Here is a 27,163-nt window from a genome sequence, read left to right on the forward strand (position 1 = left end):
AAATGTTCCAATCTATATGTTATTGTTGCTAATATCAATATATTATTATAGTTTATTATGTTTAGATTCAACCTGTTAGTGGCATTTTCATCGCTGTTGGTTGTGAACTGAATAAAATTTAAATAAATAAATAAACTAAATTCTTGTTTAGAAAGAGTCTTCTTATAATAATGCCCTATTATTAGGTTAGCTAATTGACAAAACTTATAAGTGAACTTTAATTTTAACCAATTTCAAAATAGTGTGAATAGTGTGCTAATGAAATACAGAAAGAATAGGATTCAAACACATATAAATTGATAGATTCCCGAAGGTGACGTTCATAATCAGAATATTAGGTTAAGGGCCATCAGCATTTACATTCAGCCATGAACCTTACAAACTGAAAGCTTCACCTTTTCTTATTAAATACATAAATTATGTTGTATCTAATAATTTTATTCTAATCCTATCTGATGGGTTCCAATCTGTAATATTAAGATTTAAAATAACCAAATCAAATATATATTTGAGAGTTAAAAATTTTTTTTTTTATGTATAATGGGTTTAGAAAGGTTGCCCTTACTGTATATATGCATTAACTATTTATTCTTCAATGTTTCAGGGCTGAACTTGATTAGTTTTGATAATTAATGTTTGTATGTATAAATAATAAATAATCAGTTTACAAATTAGAGATACAAAATATATGTAAAAATATTAGAGAAAGTATAACAAAGTACTATTTGTGTAATTGGCAGTGACATACAGTACATTGTCATATTCCATAATTTAGTTTTCTTTGAAAACGCATTTTTGCATAGTCTCAATTGAAAATCAATCAGAATCAATTTAACTTTAGAACTGCATACACAATTGACAAAAACACACAACAAAAAAATGTTTTCACTCTGGATATAAATTTGTTGGCTAGTTAAGGCCACAATTAGTAATTTGTTCATATAATGAGAATACCAAAAAAGAAGATTAAAAAAAAACCATTCAGAATATCAAATAAAAAATAATACAAAAGAATACACAGGAGAAAACTAAATATAATCATTTGTTTCTTTCTCTTTACACTTTCGCTAACAATTAAGTATTTGCTTGCGATGATAAAGACTGTTTGTTACGTTATTAACGACCGTTCACAGCTAGCCTCACATAATGAAGATGCAGTAATCACCATTCAACAGTAAACGGAAATGTTCCATCTGAGAATTCACGATATCAATCAATCATTAGTACATATTTAAAATGATATTATACGTTGTTGTCATGTAGACCGACATGGCTACAGGCACAGTAGTACAGTAGGATAGTACGTATTGAATTCAAGTGAATTCTGTCATCATACAGTAGTCAATATTCAAATTCATCCCTTTTTTTTATGTACAATTCAATATAATAACTGATGTGTAGGCTTGGTTTGTTTTCTAGTCATATAATGCTTTTCGAGGTTAGTGTATATTAAAATTATCATTGATCTATCTAGGTATTGCTAGTTATGAAATAGTAGTATACACGTCAACGTTGCATCCCAGTGGCAGATCTAGGATTTTAAAGTAGGAGAGGAAGAGGAAGGAGAGAGGGAAGGAAGAAGAGGAAGGAAGTGGAGGGAGAGGGGAGGAAAAGAGGAAGCAGAAGAATGGGACAGGAGAGGGGAAGTGTGTTCAAGTGTTCAAACTTAATGTAATGTCCAACAGTATATTTTGTATTCTAATTTCAACATTTTTCATCCATTACAGATTTAATCAAGTGTAAACATTTATGAGTGCTTTGTTGATATTGTAATGTATACTATGGTAAAGAAACCTATTATAAATCCTAATGGGAATACAAATAATGTAATAAAGAAATTAATGTGATTTAAATATACAAAGCTGGAAGACAGACATTATGATGATACAATAATATGCTAAAAAGAACCCACAGCCTGATGAGTATTAGGTCCATGCAATATAAAGCTCTGTCTACAGTATCAAACTTTATATGACAAAATGTGATGTGCCCATAATAGACATGATGATGTCTTATCACTACCATATTTGGGCACATCACACCTTTTTTGTCAAACTAGTTTGATAGTGTAGACAGAGCTTTACAAATATTTTCAACCAAGAACTTTTATACTGTAAGATTTTCAACTTATTAAGCTCTATCAGATTCCTTCAGAGTTAGCAGAAAAAGTTTAACATTGATATTTTTATGAACTGAAATTATATATAGCTCAATATTTGTAACTTGAATCAAACAAATATTGCAATCCGAAAATAAATTAGCTAGACTAGAGACAGTTTGATATGTAAACCAAAAAGCAGGGCCTATATATTATACAGATGAAATGGTAGGCATTTCAATTGCTACTAAAGTTGTTCCAATCTGTAGTAGGAGGATGGTATTCACAAAGTACTTCATTAAAAATTATCTGAGATAAAAACATACACTTATTGATGCACAAACTACAAACAAACTCATTACAAAGTGTCTGAGATAAAAACACAAACTAAACATACGTGCTAACATATTGATGTAGAATTCAGCCTATATATTCATAAAACTGCATTAACACATCCTGTACAGTTAGTTTCAGCAAATTGTCAATTCTTTATATTATAAAAACAAACTTTAACTAAAACTTAGATGACAAAAGTTTGTCAAGTTCATTAAGGATGTTTTATCATAATATTGGTCACAAATTAAAATGGATCTCGATTCACTATTCATAATTATGTTTTTGGATTCATGTGGGAGCGTACCAACGTCATCATTTTCAGCTTACTTGACTGCGGGGACGGTAGGAAGGAGTTTAAATTACTTTTTCTTTTATACTAATTTGGCCTACAGTAAATTATTAACTAGAATACTGTTGACTTATCTCTTCTTGGTGTAGTTCATCGTTCGCATATCGTACTTCAACATAGGTACAGAATTCATTTTCGTTTCAATTATCTTGTTTGGTTATTATAGAAACTTTTTTTTATAGCAATTTTAATTACTGAAGACAATAATATGTTCTTTTTTTAGGCCGACAAAGCTTCTTCTTCAGTAAACACGTATCACCAAACAGCTAGACAAACTCTTTGCCCATTAATGATGGTAACAAAAGAGTTGATTACATGGATTTAGAGAATTAACAATCACCACGACGCTGTAATTAAGTTCAACAACATACCCTTTATAAATTAACTGGCAGAAATTTAAACACAGTGTTTCTTTAAAAGGTATCATATAACCTATAATGCAAATCAGAGGTTAAATGTCTCTACAGTTGAACAAAGAGGAACAGTAAAGCTTTACTTGTACTGTTTACTCCCTAATTTAAACCACTCTAGCATTCAGACTACAACGTTTGCATAGTAGCATCGTAAATACAGTGTATCAGTTTAATATCGGGTAATAATAGACCTTGCAACTACCCAAGCCTTTAATATAGAATTTTACACTGAGCTCAGCTGCAGAGAAGTCCATATTCACCCTCACACCAGAATGTGGGATACACTTTGAAGCTGGTCTGTGACAAATCCCTGGACTTGTATATGCCAAATAAGTTGAATAAGTCTATTATATACCATGGGTTTTATGTCAACCATTTTTCCCTGCTTTAAAAGGTTCAAAGAGAAAAAAAATAAGGGGAGGGGGAGGTTATGGATGGATATTTTATTAAGTAGATACCTTTTGGACACATCAAAGTCTCCCCTGAATAAGGATGTCCCATTGTTTTCCTATTTACATGGGTGTCCACTGAATAGGGGTGTCCTCTAACAGTGGTGCCCACTGAATAGGGGGCCTGCTGGGGTCTTCTAACACGGGTGTCCTTTGAATAGAGGTGTCTCCATTACAGGGGTCTCCCTGAACAATGGTGTCAAATAAAGGTGCTAAATGGGGATGCCCATAAAGGCGTTCTACTACAGAACGAATCTGGATATCTTCTCTATTGGTTTAACTTTTTATTTAAAACAAAAAAACAAATGGAAAGTACAGTGAAATTGAACAATGTGTACTTGTCACCGAGTTTACAACTGGTATGGCTTCACATCACAGTAACAATGCTACTACTGTACAGTATGTCATCATTCACAAGCAGATCATATCAGTAGTCATTTGTTTTTTACTACAATGGTTCCTGATGATAAAAGTATTATAATACTGTATACTGTATACATGAACAGTCTGCCCATATACCATCCACAGTACATGTAGTATATAGGCCTGCCACAAACTAAACATATGCAATTTACATTTTCATAACTTAAAAAGTAGAAATTATTAAGTATAGCGGTTTAAGATGACGCTATCGGTTGAAATACTCTCAGCTGTTGTCTTATCAAGCATAACTGCTGTATTACCGTTAGTTAGTCAACTTTCACGATCGGTTTGTATGTCCATATGGGGACATTAGTACAACAAGTATAAAATGCAAAGAATCCAAATCTCCAAACATACGTAAGAATCATGTATGAAATGCAACTTGTAAATGGTTGTAGATTAGACGTCTGTACTTCCTTCGTTGATCTTTTGAATCACCAGCAATGTTGAAATTCGTCTTAGAAATTGTATAAACATCGGAGAAGTCATGATTTGATTATTGATTGATGAGTCCCAATTAACTTCAACAAGTGAAAATATTAAGATGGTTTCTAAGGGTAGCCATACCATGACTAATCCAAAACTTGCTCGAACCATGGGGAGGGAGAGATGGGGAGGTATAGAGGCGGGGATACGAAGGAGAGACGGGAGAGGAGGGGGAAAGGAAGGAGAGACGGGGAGAGGGGGTAGGGACAGGGAGAGGAGGGCTTCCCAAACAAATGATTTACTATTCTGTCGGCATAGGCATATTAAATGATTGATGATCGATCAATGATTGATTAGTATGATTATAAAAACCGATCACTATTCTGATATGAATATGTTTTAGAATTTTTGTCGTGTCTCTTTCAATTAATTTAAAAACTTCTATTTTTATATCTAAATCTGTTTGATAAATTGGATTTGAAATTCAAATTATTAGTCAGAAACTAGAACAAAGTAACACTGATAATGTTCAGTCATTTACTACAACACTCTAGTCATCATTGCATTGAAAGCAAGTATCAGCATATTTAATTGCTGCTCATTTCATTAGCATTCTCCTAAAATATACAGTGCAATCCTGACAGCTATACAGATAAAACACCCTTTAGATGTTGGATTCAAATAGCCTAACAATTACCCATCAACACACAAGGGATTTCCGATCTGCTGACACTACACGTACTAACGAACGCAAAATACGTTACGTGATTGATGACCACTGTTCTTTTGCTTGTAAATTGAAACCATTTTATAGTATCGCAATCCATATTCATGATTCTTTTCAAGAGAGCACATAAAGAGAATACATTTATGAAGACTTAGTTTATTAATGAAAAACAACTTTACTTGCCAGTCAAAAAAATATAATTGATGAATCGACATAATGAATAAAGTGATGGCGGCGGGAAACTCAGAAACAGGTTTCATGATTTTCTTTAGAAATAGCGTGAAACATGGTTTTGGGATGTTTTTTGATTGAACATTTTTTTTAATAATTTTATCGACGACTTCATCTTTATCAGAATAATTTCGTATTTTCCAACCTAAAACAAATAAATATGCCAAATTATTTAAAAAATTGTAAAACATTTGATGCATAAATGTTTTTTAAACGTTTGATGCCTTTCTGAATTTAATTATATTAAATGTTTAAAAACATTTGTTTTTAGGATTATGTATACAACCTAATTAGTCAATATTGTACTAAATCTGAACTTTTAAGTTTACTGTACTTTTAAGTATTTTGATTTCTTTATTTGATTTATTCATTGGTCTTAGTTAACATGAAGCTTTGCAATGAATACATCTATTTTATATACAGTTCCATAGTATTTTAATTGTCTGCTGCAATATAGTGCAATACTACATGGCCACACTTGGGCTTCAAAAACTTTACAAAATAGGACTGGTGATCCAATGTTACACTAAGTTTTAGGTTTATACTATTTTTCCAATATCAATTTTGAAAAGCAATTTGGGGATTCAAAATAGGGGTTGGGAAAAAAAGTCAAAAAGTGATTTGGTTGAAAAACTTAACATTTTTACATTTTACAGTCTATGAGTGACCGAGAAATTTAAATTCAACAAGCAAAATGTAAAATGATCATGTAAAGTTAAAAAATGTTTTATTTACAAGTTTTGAAAAAATGTTCTTGAAAAAATGGCAGAAAGAAAGAAGAATAGTGAAACTTAAAGGAAAAAAAGATGTTCATTGACAATCACAAGGGTTATCCACCAAGTGAGGATAACCAAAAATAAAATTATATATATATAAAAAAAAATCCTTATTTATATTATCCTCCTTGTATGATAACTCAATAAATCAAATGATGGCCTCCTTAATGTAATCTGAATATATGCCTAATCTAAAAACATCACAGTTAGCATGTTAGACAAATACGTGAATGTTGCACATAAAACACAGACAAGGTAATAACATACTGCTCTCTGCTGACAAAATCTACTGTAATGCAACGATTTTACTGATTTTGTACTTGTTATCATAGCATTATCGGTATAGTAGTTGCAGTATTTATTAGAAAAGTAAAATTATCCCAAATCATACTTTAATTACAGTTAAAAATGTACAGATTTACTTTATATAAATATATTCTAGAAATTTGAAATTGGAAAGCTAAAATCATCAAAACAAGACTTTTTTTTAAATATTTAAATGTATAATTCAAATTACCTGTGGCAGGTTATTACAGTACATACAGGCTATAGAGTGTTGCCAAAGTGCGAGTCAACGAGGCACGCAATGCACGCATAATACACGCAATCCATGCAATGCATGCAATCCACGACGGTAATTCAACGGAAAAAATACCAACAGCGAGCGAGCCTTCGAATAATAATAAGCCTTCGTTTTCGTTAATATTTGTGTACAATTCATAAACATTTATGAATCACCTACCGTTAATGTAATTATGTTAACAATTTCCAATATCCAAATGCGACTTCGATGTTTACAGTTAGTTTTAGGTGGTGCCTGGTCACCGTCTAAGAAGCCTAGCTAGCTAGCCTAGCTAGGCCCTATATAGTATACTGTAGCCCGCCCGCTGGGGAGTAGAGACGGCTATTCGCTGTATGCCTAGTACGGTCTAGGCCTAGCAGCAGCTTCTATATCAACGCTGTCAATGGACGAAATACAGTAGATTACAGATATTTTAAATCTAAGTCTTGTGAAAGGTATTTTTTTCAACAAAATATCATCTAGGCCTAGTAGGAAGCCCTATATTGTATTAGGGGCTAGACTAGGCCTGGGCTGTGTGGTGGGCCGGGTGGCGGGGGACATTTTGAAAAAAAATAACTGCAAGCGAGCTAGACCAACAACAAGAAGGGAGCAGCAGGCAGGCTTGACTTTATTTTAGTAGTAATACTGGTAGGGTATGTTTAGAACAACATAACATAAAATAATGATTTTATTTTATAATTACGCCTCTCTAATGTTTCATATGAACATACTAGAATATATTAAATTATTTAATATGTTTTATGGTGCCTCGCACTTTTGGTACAATAGTGCAGTTACACTTCGTACTGACTCGCTTGAATTGTAATTAACATGGTCACGTGGGCCGTTGACTCCACTGACTCCAATGAATCCATGGCTTGCAGTTTGTCAATACCCCTATAGTGTTAGAATACTGAAAAACTGCATGAAAAATAACATGCATTCCAATACACACATAATCAGCTATAATTGATCTATTTTGGCAGTCGTCTAGACTTGGATATACCTGCCAAATGATTACAACCTGAACACTTTATTTTGTCCTGTTCTTAGGCCCCAAGCCATCCACGAATATACATCACAGAAACCACCTCTTTTCAAGGAGCACGTCAGTAGGCATAAACTCTGTAAGCCTACGAACATGTAAACGACTACAATATTAAATAAATTAATGTATTAACATTTTTAAAATTATGTAACAAATCTACTGTATTGAATGTAAAAAAACAAAAAAAAATGTAATGAAAATAATTAGGAATTTATTTTTTATTTTAAAACATAGTTTTGAAATAGTATATAAAAAAATAAATGTTGTTGTATGCATATTATGAATTTACAAAAAAAGTGTGATGCGCCCAAATATGGTAGTGATATACCCAAATACGGTAGTGATATGACATCATTATGTCCATATTTGGGCACATTTTTTTGACAAATAAAGTTTGATAGTGTAGACAGAGCTTTAGTAATATTTAGGCATCAAAACCATGTTAATTAGGTAGTAAAGTTATTAGTCTGTACCAGTACACAATCTCATGCGAGATGACTCAGAAATTACATTTTAAAAGTAGTAAAATCAGATCCGAGGATTGATAAAAGTGTTTAACTACCGCGTGTCGGCCGTCAAAAGCATTAAACTTAAGTACATGCATTTGGAGGTACGTACAACACTTGCTTACAAGCAACATTATAAAATGTAAAACCGCAAAACCAACCCGATTACGCAATAAGTACAGACACTTTGCTCATATGTTTTTCCTAATTTATGCTAACTCATGTACAATAGTTTTTGACGTATACTCACTGCTTGATCAGGCAAATGTTTCTGATTTATAGTACATAAATGCAACTTAATCCAATAATAACTAATTATAAAATTGTAATAACTATACAGTGTCTACTCTTCATCAAGCCAAAAAAAAACAAAAATTGTTAGAATCAATAGTTGAAACATGTTTTTTTTAAAACTCATTTTTCAATTTTGTTTATCTGACGTCATGTAATTAAATTTGTGCATAAAATAAAATATGCATCATAATAAATGTGTCGTCTAAAAAGAAACATCTATCAATATTAATATCTTGTATATTATTCTCTAAGGATTATCGTTATTACTTTGTTTATCTGTGCATTTGATTGCCAGTAAAATGCATTAACACCTAGGCTGTATACAATGCTCATTGGGTGTAAATTTGTTATCGCTATTAGTCACTACACATTTCAAATGTAATATCATCGTCGCAGGATTACAAAAGAAAGATCGGGAAGAGGAGACGAGCATTCATTATGGTTGGAACTAAAGTGTATAGTTGTAAACATGGAGTAACTCCATGTTGTAAATAAACACACTGAAAATGACCCTTAAGCTATGTGTGCACTGTCAAACTTTATGTGACAACAAATGTGATGTGCCCATATATGGACACGATGATGTTCACTACCATAATTGGGCATATCACTATCATATTTGGGCATATCACTACCATATTAGGGCATATCACTACCATATTTGGACAGTGTAGACAGAACATTAGACTGTCAATAAAGTAATGATTTATCCAAGTGCAATTTTATTTTTCAATTAATCAATTTTGTTTATGCCAAGCTGATCACCATCATAGATTTTAAATTAGATTGTCTACATCTCATTATTCTTATAGTTGGTAAGTTGACCAACATACAGCATCCAAATGGCCTAGTAAATAGACAATTTTATTAATTGTTACACTTCAAATTTATCTACTTCATTCTGTATTTTCAGAGCAACTTCTGTTTTACACTCAATGGTTGTTGTACAGTTGTGAACAACCGGGAAATATGTCGTTTCGTGAGCATGGGTTGTTGATTTGTTTTAGGCCAAATCATGATTGTATGTATTCAGTAGTATCTATAGTATCTCTACTTCTGTTCCATCTGTAATTGGACCTAATTTTTGTAGTGAATATAAGATAAGAATATATAACAACTGTGTTTCTCATAGAAAATATTGGATTTGATCCCATATATAGTTGAGGTTACTACTCTAATAAATTTGTATTCATTGTATAATTTGCTATCAGAATAAAATCAGTATTTCAACAACAATAGTTTCATTGATGGAGAAAAGCTCTTAAACCTTTAATGGGCAGAATCTGTTGACCTGCTTATAGCGCCTCTGAGACTCTGTCAATTGAAAAGGTTAAAAACAGAGAACAATACAAACAACTCTAAAAACACTATATACTCAAGACACTAATAAGAATTTCATTTCTTAGGGTAAGGCAGTTTGTTCCTAGTAAAACATATTTTCCCTCAGGTCTAAGGTTTTCTATAACCTTTATTATTAAATTTTGAAATTGGAGTTATAAACAGAACAGAGAATGAGCAATATGAAAAGTATCACTACAGACTTTTATCGCCAAACACTGTGCTAATGCATGTTATGTGATTTGTAGTAGGTCTACAATTACATTAAAAAAGAAGCTTAAACAGCTACCCAACTGTACACTGGTGAATCATTATTGTTACAGTTAATATGCTAATGTGGTTTCACACTGATGTGTTTCATAGCATGCCGGTTGGTAACAAATAATGTATGGCCAGGTAGTTTGGATCTGATCTCAAAACCTTAACATTCAACATTCAACATTTAGTTTTGACACAAATTCATAAATAGCAAGTGTGCATAATTTGACAAGGTTTATGAAATGTTTACATATTGATATTGTTTCCATGTCATAGTGTAGAATTTACCTCTGTACAGTACAACTTATACAATAAAATCTAGATTCAGGGACAATTAGTTGCTCATACAATACTATATAAGAAGAGGTTATAAGTCCCAACCTCCACTGGGTAAAGAACCATATATGTATCTTTCGGAAGAGTAGGGGGTTACCCGGTGTACTTTTCCATCTCCGCTTTTGTGGTTGAGGACAGGCGAATGAGCGACGTGCAGTGGCAGTGGTATGAAACAAAGTGACCTTTTGTGAAGAAGACAGTAATGTTGTATATGTGCTCAGTAGGCTGCGAGTTGCAGGTTATTCCCCACATTGACATTGTGCCCATCCCACATCACATCACATGGAAATTTGATAAACCCTTTCATTACAGCTCATTTAAAGTCAGAAGATAGTGGTTGTTCATTTTCTTTGAATCGTTGTATGATTTACAGTACTTGTTTATTGGTCTATAAAAGTTTAGCTTCTAAGCATTAGATTCATCTTCAGCCTTAAGGACAAATTATATATCCATATATATTGAATTGTGTTGAAATGCGCTTACAGCTTAATAATTGAAATGTGCCATGCAAGTAGTAGTGAAGCTGTAGCTTGGTGGTTAACGTGCTTGCCTTCCAATCCCAAGGTTTGTAGTTCAATCCTGACCTAGTGCCTAGTATCAAGGTTGTATTACTCACAACTCTTTCAACTCCACTCCCTAGCCTCAAATGAGACTAGTTTATAAGCACGATAAATTATAAAATAGTTTATCCATCCTGTAATTGGTGAGTTTGTGCTCGCTGTTGAATGCTTATGAAAAAAAAAAAATTAGAAACCTAGGAGGCTGCTACCAAACTTATTGTAAGCACCTTATTTTTCATTTTATTATTCATTTTGACTTCGAAAAATGGTTTGCTGAGAAAGTACAGTAGAAATAGCACAATTTAAGAAAGACTATTAGTACATAGTTATTAAATTTATGTGACCAGGTAATTCAATGCTGTGAAGTTAGTGGGAAGGATAGCTCTAAAAACAGTCCTACGAAGACTTGCGAATTTCACACTAATAAATTATAGAATTGTCACTTGCTACCATGGGATATGAATAAAAACTAAAAAAAACAACAAATGTTGTTTCAAACTGGAGATAAATTTGACCAAGAGGCAGATCCAGGATTGTTTAAAAAGGAGCAAGTGCTTGATTTATTTATTACCATCTTTAATGTGGGTGGGTAGCCTATCCAGTTCAAGTGAGGAAACTGATCATTAGAGCCCTAGATCAAACATACACATACAAACATTATAAAATATTCAGCACAAGTTAAGTATATAAAATAATATTAATATTCTGTAGTCTGAAAATACGTATCTATAGAGTAGTTTATTATTTCCTTTTAGCTGTTAAACAGGTACAGTTCATGTCCTGAGTATAACCAGCTGGATTTTCTTCTGTTTACAACATATAAATGATAAAGGCATGGAGAAAAATAGAGGAGAAATTATCCACCCATTATCCATGTAACATAATCATAACGAGTCATATGGCCGAGCGGTTAAGGCAGGGGCGCCGTTTACCGTACCTAAAGAGCCAACAACAACATCGGCAAGGGTTCGAGGCCGACTCGCTCCTAGTTCTGGTGGTGGAACAAGTCTTCTCGGATAAGGACTATAAACCGTAGGTCCAGTGTACACAGTTATAACCTGTGTGTACTTTAAAGAACCCAGTTCATTATTCGAAAAAGAGTAGGGGGTTACCCCGGTGAACTGGTTCACACAATAGCCCATGTATCAGGGGGATTACCACCTATCTGATAGGACAGTGATTAATTCACTATTGGTAATCCTTGGCCACATTGCCTAAAGACATAAAATAAAATAAATAAAATAACACTATCAAACTAGTTTGACAAAAAAAGTGTGATATGCTCAAATATGGTAGTAGTGATATTCCCAAATATGGTAGTGATATGACATCATCATGTCCATATATGGGCACATCACATTTTTGTGTCACATAAAGTTTGATAGTGTAGACAGAGCTATAGACCTTAACAAGCCCTAGAGCATGAAAACGTTTAATTTGTCCGTAAGGCTGACCATATTACTGAAACAAAACATTGAATGGATCAGCGAGTGGTCATTGAAGGGTGATAGTACAGTAATTAATTATGAATCTGATAACATATGAGTACTAAGCTAATTACCAGAGCCCATAATGTGCAAGTTAATGGTCGCTCTAGATGCTATTAGAAAGTGCCTGGCTTAGGTTGCTGGTCATCATGCAGCCTAATTAGTAATATTTGTATACGTCAAGATGGTTATACTGTATCATTGGTTTCTTTTTTTTATTCGGAAAATGAATTGACAGATTTCAATACCTACTGTACATATCTGTAAAAGACAATGACTGGGAACTACCAAAAAAGACGATAAGATAAGTAAGATGACATCGGGAACTGCCTATTGTACTGTACTACCAAATAAGACAAAACTGTTATAATTTTAATACTATGGTAGTTGTCTTACATTAACTGGGAACTACCTATTGTACTACCAAAAAAGGCAACACTCTATAGTACGTAAATTAAAAAATTAAAAAAAAGTTAATTGATGTCATAGTACTCTGTAGATATATAATTTTAAAATGATAAAAACAATAATGATATCCTAGATTTATTAAGCACCCATTAATGTTGTGAAACCTCTGAAATAAATCAGAACCAAATTTTAACTTTTCAAAAATGTAATTCATTTAAATCCTAGACAAATTACGATTGGATATTGAGCACTGTATACTGGTGGAATTAGAATCTACTAATACCATTGTTTTCTGTTCGTTTAATGTCATCAAAGTACTGTGTAAGCACTATTCACCATTTCAGATATAGCTAATAGCTATATCTGAAATGGTGAATAGTGCTAAAACATTCTACAATTTAAAATCAATATTTAAATTTAAGTCAAACAAGAATTAGTTTATTAAACTATGCTTAAAATATGCACATTTTCACTGTCTATAAGTGAAAAGCTTTAATTGCGAATATACTTGTCGCTTACTTAAATTTTCATTTTGAAAATGTGTTTATGCATTCTGAAACAGGGTGAAATTTTGTTGTGATTCTGACTTGTTCATTTTTTAACTTTTATTACATTAGCTCAAATTTTATGAATTTATAACATGAAAATGCATAGGCACAATTTATAATAAAATTTAATTTTTTTTTTTACATTGTCTTTTTTGGGCTCCTATTTTGCTTTTGAATGAAAATAGATTATAAATATGTTTGAATTGAAATCAAATCAATTAAATTTTAATTTTTTTCTCAAATCATAATATCAAATGTATTTTTGTGGAATTAATTGAATTAATCAACCATTAATTCCAGTAATACTATATTCTTCAAATCATCATCATCATCAGTGTCATTATCACTTTCATGTGATCTTGTAATCTTTAAAATCTGTTGTCAAATGTTTTTAATCAGTCATTATTATGTGATAATAATAATATAACCATCTATAGCATCATCATTTGCAATAGATAATTAAATCATTAAAACCTTCATTATCAAATCACAAAATTCATATCATATATTCACTAGGTATGATTTTCCAGACGTGATATCTGATACAAATCATAAAATTATAGATCCAAAATTAATTATGAAATTATTGAGAAAACCACTTGAATTTGACAGTTATGTGAGCGCAGCAGATGGTTGCTTACAGTGCACAAAGTACACAGCAAATTTACATTCTGTTATTATTATTGAGAATAGTGATGAGCAACCTGGATTTATGTGACCCAACAAAATTATCATTTTATATGATGGTCTTATAATAATAATAATATGCAAACTTATTTGCACTAGTATCGTCCCAACGGCTCCCACACACAGCATTTTTAGTCGTGTGCAACGCAACTGTACAGCTCACTGTACAGCTCATGGTCGGTTGGTCGGTCGGTAAAAATTAACTAGAGCACACGACTGCAGTCATGTATATGGCCTTGTTTATAATAATGCTTGTATTGTATGATTCTATTAAGTTGTATGGGTTTGATCAAGACATTTTAAAACAGGAGCGCTAATTTTTAGTCTGTCAAAAAGTGAAATCAAAAAGTAGTTCAAATTATCATTTTAAACAAGTGCTACTTTCCTGGATCCGCCCCTCGTTGCTATATCAACTTGTTTTTTGCTAACATGTGTCTTCATCTAAAGAATCCAATGGCTTAACATCTTTTCCGAAGGACAAGGCGTTTTGAACGATGACAAACTTACGGACACACTGTCTAGAACTTTTATGCTAATTTTCACAATATCCATAAATTGCACCGTCATTTTCATAAGATATTATTTAACCATAAGAATTTATTTTACTTTTTCTAAGAACCATTTATCAACTATGACAATATTACTGTATGCTGGTCCAGAGTTCACAATTCATCTATCATTGCTTTAATATTCTCAGGTAGTTTGTTAATAATTATAACTTTACTCAGAAAATTGTAGTGAAAATCAGTGGCGTATCCAGGATTTTGAAGTTGGGGGGGCCGGGAATTGCCAATTTGCCGACAAAATTGGTGTCATTATCTGTACATACAGTACACGACGTCTCTGATCAATATATGTTCTAGGATTACATAGATCATATTGTCCTATATGGGATAACGATGCAAAATTAAAACCAAACCAACATTATCTGTTAGTATGTTGTATTCATATTACAATAAAGAAAGAATTAGGAAAATCTGACTTGTAGTTTTCGAAATATAGGGTCTAAAACATCGCCGAAAATGATCGTTTTTAGCCACGAAAGAAGTAAAACAATTTGCGGCCGGCCTCAGTTGACAATTCTATTAACTACGACATTTTTGGTTAAAATAATTACATATATTTACGTTTTTTAGTAATTTATTTTATATATCACCATTGGAAATATCAATAAAACATGTTATTAAATGCTTATAAAATATATAAAGTTGTTTACTTAACAGAATTCGGACAAATTCATTGCTCTAACTTTGTGTAGTAACGATCAGAGAGATTCATGGTACACGCGCGAGAGAAAACATTCCGCTGCGGTTGATTCGCATCCACCAATCAAATCAGCTAGAATCCTAAATCATTCAACCGTTAGCAATGCCAATCGCGAGAAAGCTCAGCTTTGATTGGCTTACGATGACATCATATCACAAAATGGTGGTTTTGTAGTTGAGCCTCACGGAATATTCTGTTCCAAAAATGAAATACATGGATATTTCTTATGGTATATGTGCTTTTTCTTTAAAAATTTTGAATAATAAAGGCCTCATATCGAGAAAAAAAACCGGGTTTTTGGCACCTATAATAAATATATCTTAGACAAAAAAGCACATGGCATGTGGAACTATATAATCTCTTAGCGTAGGAAGACATACAAATCTCAGGTCATGAGAGGCTCAACTGCATGCAAAAACAAGGTTTTAGGGTAAGGTCAAAGACTTTTGAGTAAATAATCTACTGCGTACGGCCGTACGTACGTGCTACACATTTTTAACGTGTTTCGTTAGATGTAATGAAAATAAAAAATAGTTGATCTGAAGGGATCAATGATGATATGATATGTAAATAAACAAACACTCAAAAGAATTATGTTTACAGTTCAATTATTGTCAGAATAAATAGTTTATTTTTTTCCCCGGCACCTTTGTTTGCCGACGGACGCGATGATGTGCCGACGGAAACAAAATCAGGGGGGGGGCCCGGGCCCCCCCGGCCCCCCTACTGGATACGCCACTGGTGAAAATTCTGCTTTTTTATGGTGTACAAAATTATGTGAAAAGATATAGCATGTGGACAAAAACAGACATTCCAACTTTCTAAATGCTCAAAAGCGGGACATATCAAATTTGAAAGTGGGACATTCATTGAAATCTTGACACTGTAAAATAGTCATTACACAAACACGATAGCCCCCATAAAAATTCACCAATATTATGGTTACAAGAACTTACTATGCACATTGCACAGGGTCTTTCGAACATTTTTTGAATCCAATATAACTTTGAGAATGTTTTAAAAACTAATGATTTTTATTCCCGAACAGGGACATGACATGACAGTTAAAATATTTGTGGTCATTATACTGTAGCCCACAGTGCTGTAATACTGTAGCTAAAGATAGCAAACAAATTTCTTTAATTTTGAATTGTTTGATAAAGATGGTAAGTCTTCTAACATTCCATTTAATATCTAATATTTACAGGCCATTTATACGCAACAGAGATGTGTTTGCTCAGTTTTCTTTAAAGATTAAACTAAAACTAATGACATTAGCATTATAGATAACATTTCGGGGAAATCATTGCAAAACAATCATTTTCCAGGTAATTGTTGAGATCCGAAAGATAAAGACAGTAGGGAATCAAATGATATTATGTACAGTACATCTATTGTTAAATTGTTACTATACGTAACCTGTGTATTTGTATTATTCCAAACAGTACAGTATTTATTTTGCTCATTACCTTGAGTATTCCTCAATTACATAATACAACAGCTACTGTGCTGTAATCTTCTTGTTATTGTACATCCTTCAACCCTCACATCATCATCATCGTCTTTAAGCTATTCATTATGCCCACTCAATATCAATTCTTTGCTGATTTATATTTTAATCCTTTTTTTTTCTATTTTTTACCGACAAAAGTAGTTCTAGACGATTACATAAGTACAGTTTTAATTGACAAATTATCTGATTTTCACAGTTCAAAAATTAATAGATATATAATTAATAGCAATTTTTCTAGCTGTTTTACTTTATCGTTTGATTTAGCTTTTTGATTATTTATTTTATTTTTCCATTGAGATCCAGCAACTGGTATCCACAAAATTTTTCAGTAATTTACCTTTGGATTTATAATTAATAAATTAGATAGATTGTATACATATATAGACATAGGCCTAGCTAGAGTAAACATAATATAGATTCCCCAGTAGAATAACAAGTTTATGCGTCTAATTAATGCTAGTAATAACATTGACACGTCTATAGGTAGGGGTACTTAGGAGTAATCAGTTATTTTGTGTTTGTCATTAGAAATAGTGCCAAATTAAGTCCCATACCAAATCAGTTTTAATATAGAATGATTGTAAAAGGTGTGTAATAGCTGATGATAACAACAGTGCTTTTTTTTGTGCTCATTACTGTTCATGTGATAGAAATATGACAAGGTTGAAGAGGCATTAAACAGCAGCAGTAAAACGTCACATCTTTTAATTTATTACATTTGACATACATTATGGTGAGAAATAATAATGGGATTTAGGAATAGAAGATAAGCAACAACCAGACTGGTTTAAGTATTGCAGATTTGAACGCATCATTGAATCGGTTGCAATCATGCTTTTTACACAGGTCAAACATTCAACGTCTTTCCTATTTTGCTCTTCTTGTATTCACAAATCTCACTAATCATTGTCTGTACTATGACTTTAATTACTAACTTATTTCCCAGTTGCATCTCAATCTATTTTCACATTAATCATATTTTTTTCACATGAGACTATCAACCTTTACCTATATTCATTTCCTCCTATCACAGTTTAATATAATATCTAATACGAATCATTATGATCTAATACTAAACACCTGTGCCTTCAACAATCTGAATTAATGTATCCTTGTAACTACATACTTCGGTAATTTCCACTTTTCATTGATTTTCAAACTTACTTTTCAACCCCCAACTAAGGCTGTGTTTATACAACACCCTAAATTTGAACAAATTTTTAGCGTGTTGTACTGGAGGGGCCGAGGTCAACCCCCAAAAACATTTAAAAAAATTATACATTTAATATTAAATGTTACTGTGTTATACCATACAGTTTAGTTAACTGACCACAAACAATTTAACAACAGAGTTAAATTTCTAAGAATGGCCCACCTATAAGATATACCAAGAAGTAGATTCCACTTTTTTAGCAGACAATTTTACAAAAATTTCTAAACAACATACGTACTGTACGTGAAAATTAAATGAAAATATTGTAATTCCTAATGTCAAAGTGTTAGTTTAGAAAACATTTTATTATAACACTATTAAAGATTGGAATAATCTTCCATTAACATTAATAGTATAAAAATACAGTAGCTTCTAATAGGTGTGTTGATACTACAATTTAGCATCTTTTATTATATCTCTCCTTCCTCCTATCTGCCAATTACTGTATATAGGTACTGTACCTGTCACTCTTAACCTTTACCCCTATATCTGCAGGTGACCTTAGCGACCTTTTGACAATGTTAAACTTGATGGATTTGGGGTTGCAAGGTCACAGTACCCTGCTAATCCAATACACTATTGTAATACAGTATATAAACCATTATTACATATTTTGCAAAAGTATAATTTCATTTATAGGACTACTGTATTCTATTTTCCCACATTTGTTTCAAATAAATAATAATAAAATTATGACAATTGTCAGTATATACAGTATGTTAAAATTATGTTAATAGTTTACTGCTATTGCTAGTGGAAAAAAACACATCTAGCATGGAATGACATGTAGGGTAAACCTGTACAAAAAAATTGCTGCCTGTACTTTCTTAAAATTAAAAGTGACTTATTAATAAATATATTTTTAAAATTCAATATCCGGACTGTTTAAGGAATAACTTAATTTATCAATAAATTTACATTCCATTGCTATACTTTGCTGTTACATCATCTTAAAAATACAATGCTGACAAGATAATGGTAAATGGTGATAGACTTTACTCACTGCCGTAAGCAAGAGCAATTTAAATGACTAAGTTTTATTGCTTAAAGACACTGTGAAGCAAAGATGACAGTACTTACTATAAAGACATTTGATTTTAAACAACATTCGTACAGTGCCTCACCGATAAACTACTCGTTAAAATTCTGCATTTGTTAAAGTTGACATAATATTGTAGTCAGACAAATACACACACAATAAAAGCATAAATATTAAAGGCATCCATCTTAAAAGCCCTCAAGACGTTCAGATAGATATACTGCAGCATTATTGCAATTTATATTCTTATTGCAGATCACATAAATCTTAGCTTTCCTTTTGCCTTGTCGTCTACAAGTTAAATACTCTCATCCAGCCTACTTCAATATATTTACATTTTAGTCACTAGTTTATTTAAATTGTTCTTAAACCTGAATGAATACAAATCTAGTGATCATCAGCAATACAACTATTATCATTTAAAAATAGCCTAAAATAAATGTTATAAACGGTATACAGGGGTGAATTTATTTCATAAATGATAAAACGTCGGGTTGCAGAAAAATAAATATAGTCATTATTTTATTTTAAAAAGACATGGCTGTTAAATTTAAGGGTTGGGAGCGGGGGGTGCCTAAAGCCTGTCTAGCCCCCGCCTAAATCCGCACCTGGTAAAATAACTGTAATTTTCGTCCAGTTTTGTCAAATGCATTATCAGTGAAAAACACTCTTCGTTTCTGGCATCAAAAAGTAATTTAAAATCAAAATGTATAATGTAGACGTATTGCATTATTTTGGTACTGATTCAAATCTCAACTATTTCTCTGTAAATAACTTAAGCATGACTGCATTAGTTTAATACAAATGAAAGCTATTATTTTACAGACCAACAGGCTATGAAAAAATGTTAAGTAAATGAACAGAGTTACTTAGTATAGAACAAAAAGTGGGATTGGTAGTTGTGTTTACTACTACTGGTGTCTTTGAACTATAGGTTGTAAAGTACTTGTTTACTGGGTGTCTTTCAACTTTGCTTTAACAATAGATACTTTGTTTCTTTGGATCATTGATTCCATACAATTTGTCTTGCATTATAATTTGTTTCCAATTGCTTCAACAATAATGTACTCTATGATTCCCATCAGCTCCAACCACAAACTCAAAGAGTAATGATTTCCTTCAGATCAGCTTCGGCTGTATGGACCACCCTCCTTAGAAGATATTGAAATAAATAAACCCTATCATACCGTATACCCTATAATCAACTTGCAACTACCTTGTCCATCTACCTCTAATTCCTGACGCCTGAATCAGCTACTAAAATAGCTACTGTACGATATCACTGTGTCTCAAACCACTCCCTACAATTACAGTACCTGCCACATACTCACTGTAAGCTACATGGTATCTTTCCTACAGTAAGCTACGGCAAAACAAGTGAGAAGGGTGTGTGTGTATGTGTGGAGGGGGGGGGGGGGGTGGTGTTATTTTGGTCATCAATTGATGTACAATAACAGTACTTTAGTGAGAATAGGCAGAAGTCCAAATGTCCACCTCACCTCAATCCCATTAGGACACCCAAAGCAAGAAGGTCTAATCTGATCACATGCGACAGGCTAGTGATCTATAGCTTGCTACAGTAATTGGTCTTCTTGCGTTGATGTACTGTAGATCTTTGCATTGTGTCCTAGTGGGAACCAAGCTTTAACATTGCTGGTTTTGGCCCCTGAATCACATTAGGCCTACTGTATATATTTGTCCCATCATACCTATACCTAAGAATGTCAACTACAACTGTTGTTCTAAATATACAGTAGTAGAAAGCTTATTAATATTTTCAGTTATCAAAAAGTAAATAAAAAATTCCTTCTCATGTCTGATTTATGTGTTGAAATGTACCCAAGATAAATAATGTATATAATTAATAAAGAAGAATCAGTAACATTTCCAAAACAAATAAATACAATTTGAAAAGTATAAAACTGACATAAACAATGTCAATCTCACATTCTCAACAGATATGGAAACACCTGTAGTTTTTATACCTTTTAAAGTGCCGTCAAATCAATTTATGTTTATTGATCAATGTTCCATATTTATACTGATTTATATATTTTTCTATTTTTGTCTTGCGCAAGTGACTCCCTGTAGCATTTCTTAATAAGCCATCAATACAAAAACGAGTAATATGAAATTTTTTAGTTTTGTCAATGCCAGATATAATCTATATAAACAATCGTATTTCTATTTGATTACTAAAATGCATTCTCCTTATTGACCGATTAGCAACCTGCATAATTTATTTAAAATCAAAATTAAAGACCAATGACAAATTAAAGATTAAAACCTTTCTAAGAATGAATACCTGCTGGTTTTATAGTCAATTACCTATTCTACTGCAATTACTGATTCCATTATAGTTTGGAAATACGAAATTACATCACTTAAACAATAGGATAATAACACAGTGCTTGCTACACGTCATGCCGCGGTCAGCTAACATGGCAATAAGCTCTCAAAACAAGTCCACGGCACATATTATAAGTAGCCTATCCAGATTTAATCAATTTAATTTGACTTTATTTAAAGTATTACATAGATAAATATCTCTGGGTTGTACAATTGTAGGACTATTTAATTATATATTCACCCACCAAAAAAGGTAAACGAACGAGAATTAGAAAAGTATGCTTTGTTTATGAAATTGATAGCAAATACAGTATGATCTTTCAATGGAAATACTGAAAAAATATGTTTTATCGCAGTTCAATTCAATGAAGCATTGAGGCGTCTACAAAAGTATTTTTAGATAGTTTATTACATAGATAGTATCTACTGTAGTAAACGTTTATATATTACGAGTTTTAAATCATGAAAAAAGGTGTACAAATAAAAAATATACAGACAGTACAGGTAGATTCATTTTGATACACCAAATCGGCAATTAGATTTTATATTGTTTATATTGTGTATAGTACACAACGACGATGACGGACTAGACACGAAATAGTTGATTTACTGATAGTTGGACATGATGAGATAATAAAAAAAAGGAAAGAAAAAAGTGTGATAGAATGTAAAAACTTTAAAATATAATAATCATATTGAAAATAATTGGTGGTAAACTCTCCAACAATAAACACAGATAATCTAGCACACCCTCCTTACTATGTCGAAGGTAAAAAAAATTTGTCCTGTAGAAAGAACACCCGCTCCTGATAAATAAATTTATATTCTGAAAATGATTTGAATATAACAGTACCAGTAATAAATATTTGAAAATATAGTTAAATAAAATCATTATTGGCAAGGTGTTTGCAACAATAAGCTGCAGATTGAAATATACATTAAACCTACCATTACCTAGCATTATGCTAGATGGTTAAACCACACTTTTGGAATTTATGACATCATTTTTAAAACAATTGACAGTCACAACATTTCAAGGTCATTTACTGTAAAGCTATTATATATTTATTAGTTATAATGGAATATACTGTATGTACAAACCTTGAAACCTTCAAAACACTAAGTTTTTAGTACACATTCAGAAAAACAAGAAGCTTTCTATAATAAGGTGATGCGGGAAAAACCACACTACTGTAGTACACATTAAAAGAAAGAAAATAATTACAATTTTGCAATGTAGCTGAGTAAATGTTGTAGATAACAATTATTGGATGTACTGAAGGTGTTGCGCCATGAGCAAGCTTTTACCAATGATACAGTGTAGGGGTAGTAATCAAAAATAGGATTGAGTGGAGGAGTGAACTATGTTATGCATGCTCATACAACTATACAGTAATCAACTCAAAGAAGTCTATGATATCAGGCATGGACAACAGAGTAGTGTACACTATTGTCTTTTAGTCACTACAGTAATGTCAATTAAACATGAGTGTGTATCACTGTCAGAAATTTATAAAAAGTCTCTCCTCACACAAATATTTACAATCCCTATAACCTTGATATAATGTCAACCTCTTTACATGGCAAGAAAATATTTTAAAAATTATTGACTTACTGATTTAACTACATTTTTACTGCAGTATTTGTAGTAAACAGGATAAAAAGTGTGTAGTTACTGCAGTAACTGCAGTACAAACATTTTGACATGGTCCATAAGATAAAAATAAATATATGAATCATTGAAATAAAATAAATATTATAGAAAAAATGTGTGACGTTATACAATATGTACAGTAACATAAACCTCATGTTCTCAAATCCCAATTGGAGAAATCAATTGAAACGTGAAATTACTATTTTTTTATTAGCTGAATGTGTTTCTGACATTAATGTTTAGTGAAACATCTTGATTCAGTTTACATGGTGAATTCAATTTTTTTTTTAATATGATTGATTTAAAATAGAGGACATTTTTGGAAAATATTAACTTAACCTATTAATCTCTTGTACTCAATAAAAACAAAAAATAGGAACATGGTGGTAGTGGATTTGGTGGGGAGGGGGTGAATGGTGTAAATGTATTTAATTTATGTTCCATATTTCAAAATACCAGATCTGCCACTCAAAATTCAAAACAGGAAAGTGCTATACCATGGTGTTGCATACAATATTCTTCACTAATTGGGTATCTATTGAAATATTCAAAGTAGCCACTTCATTCAGTATGTTAATTGTCCTCATTAGAGGTAAATGAACAAAACTCATCTCCAATTAAGACAAACAACAGGTTGAAGGCCTTCTGGTGTAGGTCAAAGGTTGATTGTTTATTACAGTATGGACACAAGTGACCACCGCATCTTCAAAAGAGGTATTTTTAACTGATCAGGGTACAAAGGTCAAAACAAAGAACAGATACTGTTCATTGTACTATTTACAATTAGTTCTATTGTCCAATATTTAGGGTTAATGCACATTTGGTATTTCTGGTATTTTTAGTCATAAATGTACACTCATAATATCATGATCTATATTGAAAAATGTATTTTGTGTTCACCTGATTTAAAGATCAGCAAAAAACAGTAATATTTAATATTAAATCAATGACTAATATTATAGCAAATATATGATTATGTTTCTGTTATAATTAAGTAGACCCGTAATGTATTCATTTTTCGTAAAAATATCGTATCTTTAGATTTGGTTCGTCTCCTTGTGTGACATTGAATTTGTCTTTTGCGACGGATTAACGACAAAACGACTTTTTTGACATTTTTGGAGAAACTTTTAAATACAGAAGTTACAGTAGTAAAATAAACGGACTTACCTTTTTGATTTAGGATACTTCTTGAATTCTTTTTGTGTCGCTTCTTGAACGGATTGTAGTGATTGAGGTTCTGCTGAAATACCTAAGGCCCTTTTTTTAGTATAAACAGTAGAACGACCGATAGTTGGAAGCACAGATTGAAATTTATCTACGGTCGTACGTAATTCGGCCAATTCCACATCTTTCGCCTTAACCAAGTATTCCAGTTCTTCTATACGCCTATCTTTCTCCCGAAGTTCTTTCTTTAATTCATATAAACTACCCATGTTGTTAAATTGTTTTGTCTGTCCAAGACCAGCTCCTGAAACCAAATAAAAACGATTCAAAAGTTGGCCAGGGCGACGCAGATCTGCTGGGCGCTTCGAATGTTGTTTGATGCGACTCGCCGCAATACAAGCTCTCTGCTGCTGCCTGCCTGCGTACCCCCTGCAAGGCCACTAAGTTCACACTTTAACCGCTTTCGTATCGCTTCACGCTTCACTGGTTAGCATGCTCTTGTTTACTTAACTTCTTCTTCCGCATGAATCTGCATATCGTAATGTTTACAAACTCATGTGTGCGACAAAAAATGAGTATTTATGATTGGCACTCTTGTCAGTCAAAATACTAAATATATACCGCAGCACTAGTATTCAATCCGAAAGGTCATCGACTATTGAAAGCCATGGGTCGCTGGTTGGTTGATAGGCCTATAATGATAATGATACCACCACAAGAGATAATGATGTAGGCCTAACGTTCAAATTTATTACTTTGCGATTGCATCGTCTTCCTTACGAATAAATTGGTTTTTTTTAAATTGCGTGTCTTAATTAGAGATAACAATGAATCTCTCTGTAATGAACACCGTTCCCCTAAAATAATCATCAACCTCCACTCCTAAATAAACTAAACCTAATAATCTCTACAAAACGCACAATCGTGCGCGTCCAATATCGCGTGCGGCTAATTACCTACTGTCATTCATCACAGTACAATAAATTCATTTAGACGGGCGTAGATGGAGGCGTATAGACCCGTATATTTTAAGATATAAATCAGTCGGTGTTCCTATTTCCTAGAATATCCAATTATCCGTAGTAGGCCTAACGCAATCAAATAACTAAGTCACCTCATTACAAATTACAATTTGTCGTTAGCTAAGTTTCGTATAAATGATTGCCGTCACAAAAACACGGATTTGTCTACCGGGAAAAAACGGATGTTAAATTAGGCCTATAACTTCAGTAGGCCTACAGTATAAGCACACTAACACTATAGGCAAGTTATTTAATTAATTATTCGTTGATTTTCCAACTGTGATACTGTGATGGAGTCAATTGGGTAGTTATTGTTTAACCAATGATAAAACGACTATTAAGTATGGCACAGGGCGGTTTGTTGTACTGTAAATAGTCTGATGATACGAGGAGGCGGCGGGTATTTTTATCTATGGTTCAAATTTGAAGTAGAATATGAGATCAATAATTACTGACCCTCTGCCTCAATTTCTAGGCCCTAGATCTACAACTGATCTCTCTATAACAACAACATTCCCTGAGTCTCAATCTGCCTTTTAATTTTTATGAGTTTAATCGCGGTCTTTATACACTGGTAAGGAATTAGATGTGGTCCGAATGCATGATATTGACAGTGACGTGTGGAGATGAATGCGGTGACTGACTTATGAACTCTGCTGGTTTTCGTGAACACGAATAAGATTTCGATGATTCTGCTGTGATAGCACAAATGACATAGCGAATAAAATTTCGATGATTCTGTATGACATGGTGCTTCAAAATAGTGTAATACTACATTATATAGGACGTACTGTAGTAGTAGTAGTTTGACCAATCACAAGTTGAAGTGGAAACCGGGTTTTAACAAAAGTTTATGAATGTAATATTGGTAGAGGGCGCTATTACATTAAACCGCATACAACGGTACAAATTAAATCTACTGAGAGGCCTACTGACTACAATTTTTACACACATAGTACGGCTGTAACTTTAGCTAGAGGTATATACATAGACTCACGCCCCATGTTTCTGACAGCTACAGATATCGGTATCCGCTGTTTATTTGAATTAATGCTACATTACCCAATCATCATAAATGTGTCATATCAGAAAACATACAGATACAGATACAGATCAGGTCATACAAACCAATATAGTACAGTATGAAATTTGTCTTCTTGTTGCGAAAAAGAATACACTTAATTAATAGAAAACTTAGTTACAACGCATGCAAAATACAATACCTTTATCAACAATGTATATACTAATAATCTAAGTTTGTTTTTATTAAATACACTGACTGCTGAAGGTAGAAAGGAATTCCTAGACCGAGTTGTTTTAATACGCATCATTCTTAACTATAAACTCTCCATGCAAAGGATAGTTGTATTATACAGTACGAGCAATAATTGGTAAGGCAAAGTTCACTGGACGTGAATCTCTTAATAAATAAATACTTTAAAATTACAACTAAGAACATAGTAGGCCTAAAGCGACACGTTGCTATCCAGACCCCAGGTCCAATTTTGAGAACGTGCATGGTGACATTCTCAGTAGTCCAACTCAATCTTGAATTTTCCTCAACTTACCCGATTTTTTTTCGTCACAAATTACTGTATTTGGCGAATCCTTGTGGTTCCGGTGGGAAGGACTTGAATGGCGAACCACAGCCGATCCCATTGCTTCAACCCACAACTATCA

The 27,163-nt window shown here is 32.5% G+C and overlaps 1 protein-coding gene across 2 annotated transcripts in view; it reads right to left on the reverse strand.

The window, feature by feature from the left end:
• The window catches only part of LOC140052069 (cGMP-dependent protein kinase 1-like), a 77,513-nt gene extending 52,607 nt beyond the window's left edge, over positions 1-24,906 (reverse strand). Inside the window, exon 1 of one of the 2 annotated variants that reach the window (XM_072097456.1) lies at positions 24,465-24,906. In XM_072097456.1, coding sequence (XP_071953557.1) covers positions 24,465-24,730 — 266 coding nt within the window. In that variant the 5' untranslated portion in view covers positions 24,731-24,906. The remainder of the gene's footprint in view (positions 1-24,464) is intronic. The other variant, XM_072097459.1, reaches the window with a different exon arrangement.
• Between the last annotated feature and the right edge of the window lie 2,257 nt (positions 24,907-27,163).

The sequence above is a fragment of the Antedon mediterranea genome, chromosome 6, assembly GCF_964355755.1.
Source record: "Antedon mediterranea chromosome 6, ecAntMedi1.1, whole genome shotgun sequence".
Classification (NCBI taxonomy): Eukaryota; Metazoa; Echinodermata; class Crinoidea; order Comatulida; family Antedonidae; genus Antedon; species Antedon mediterranea.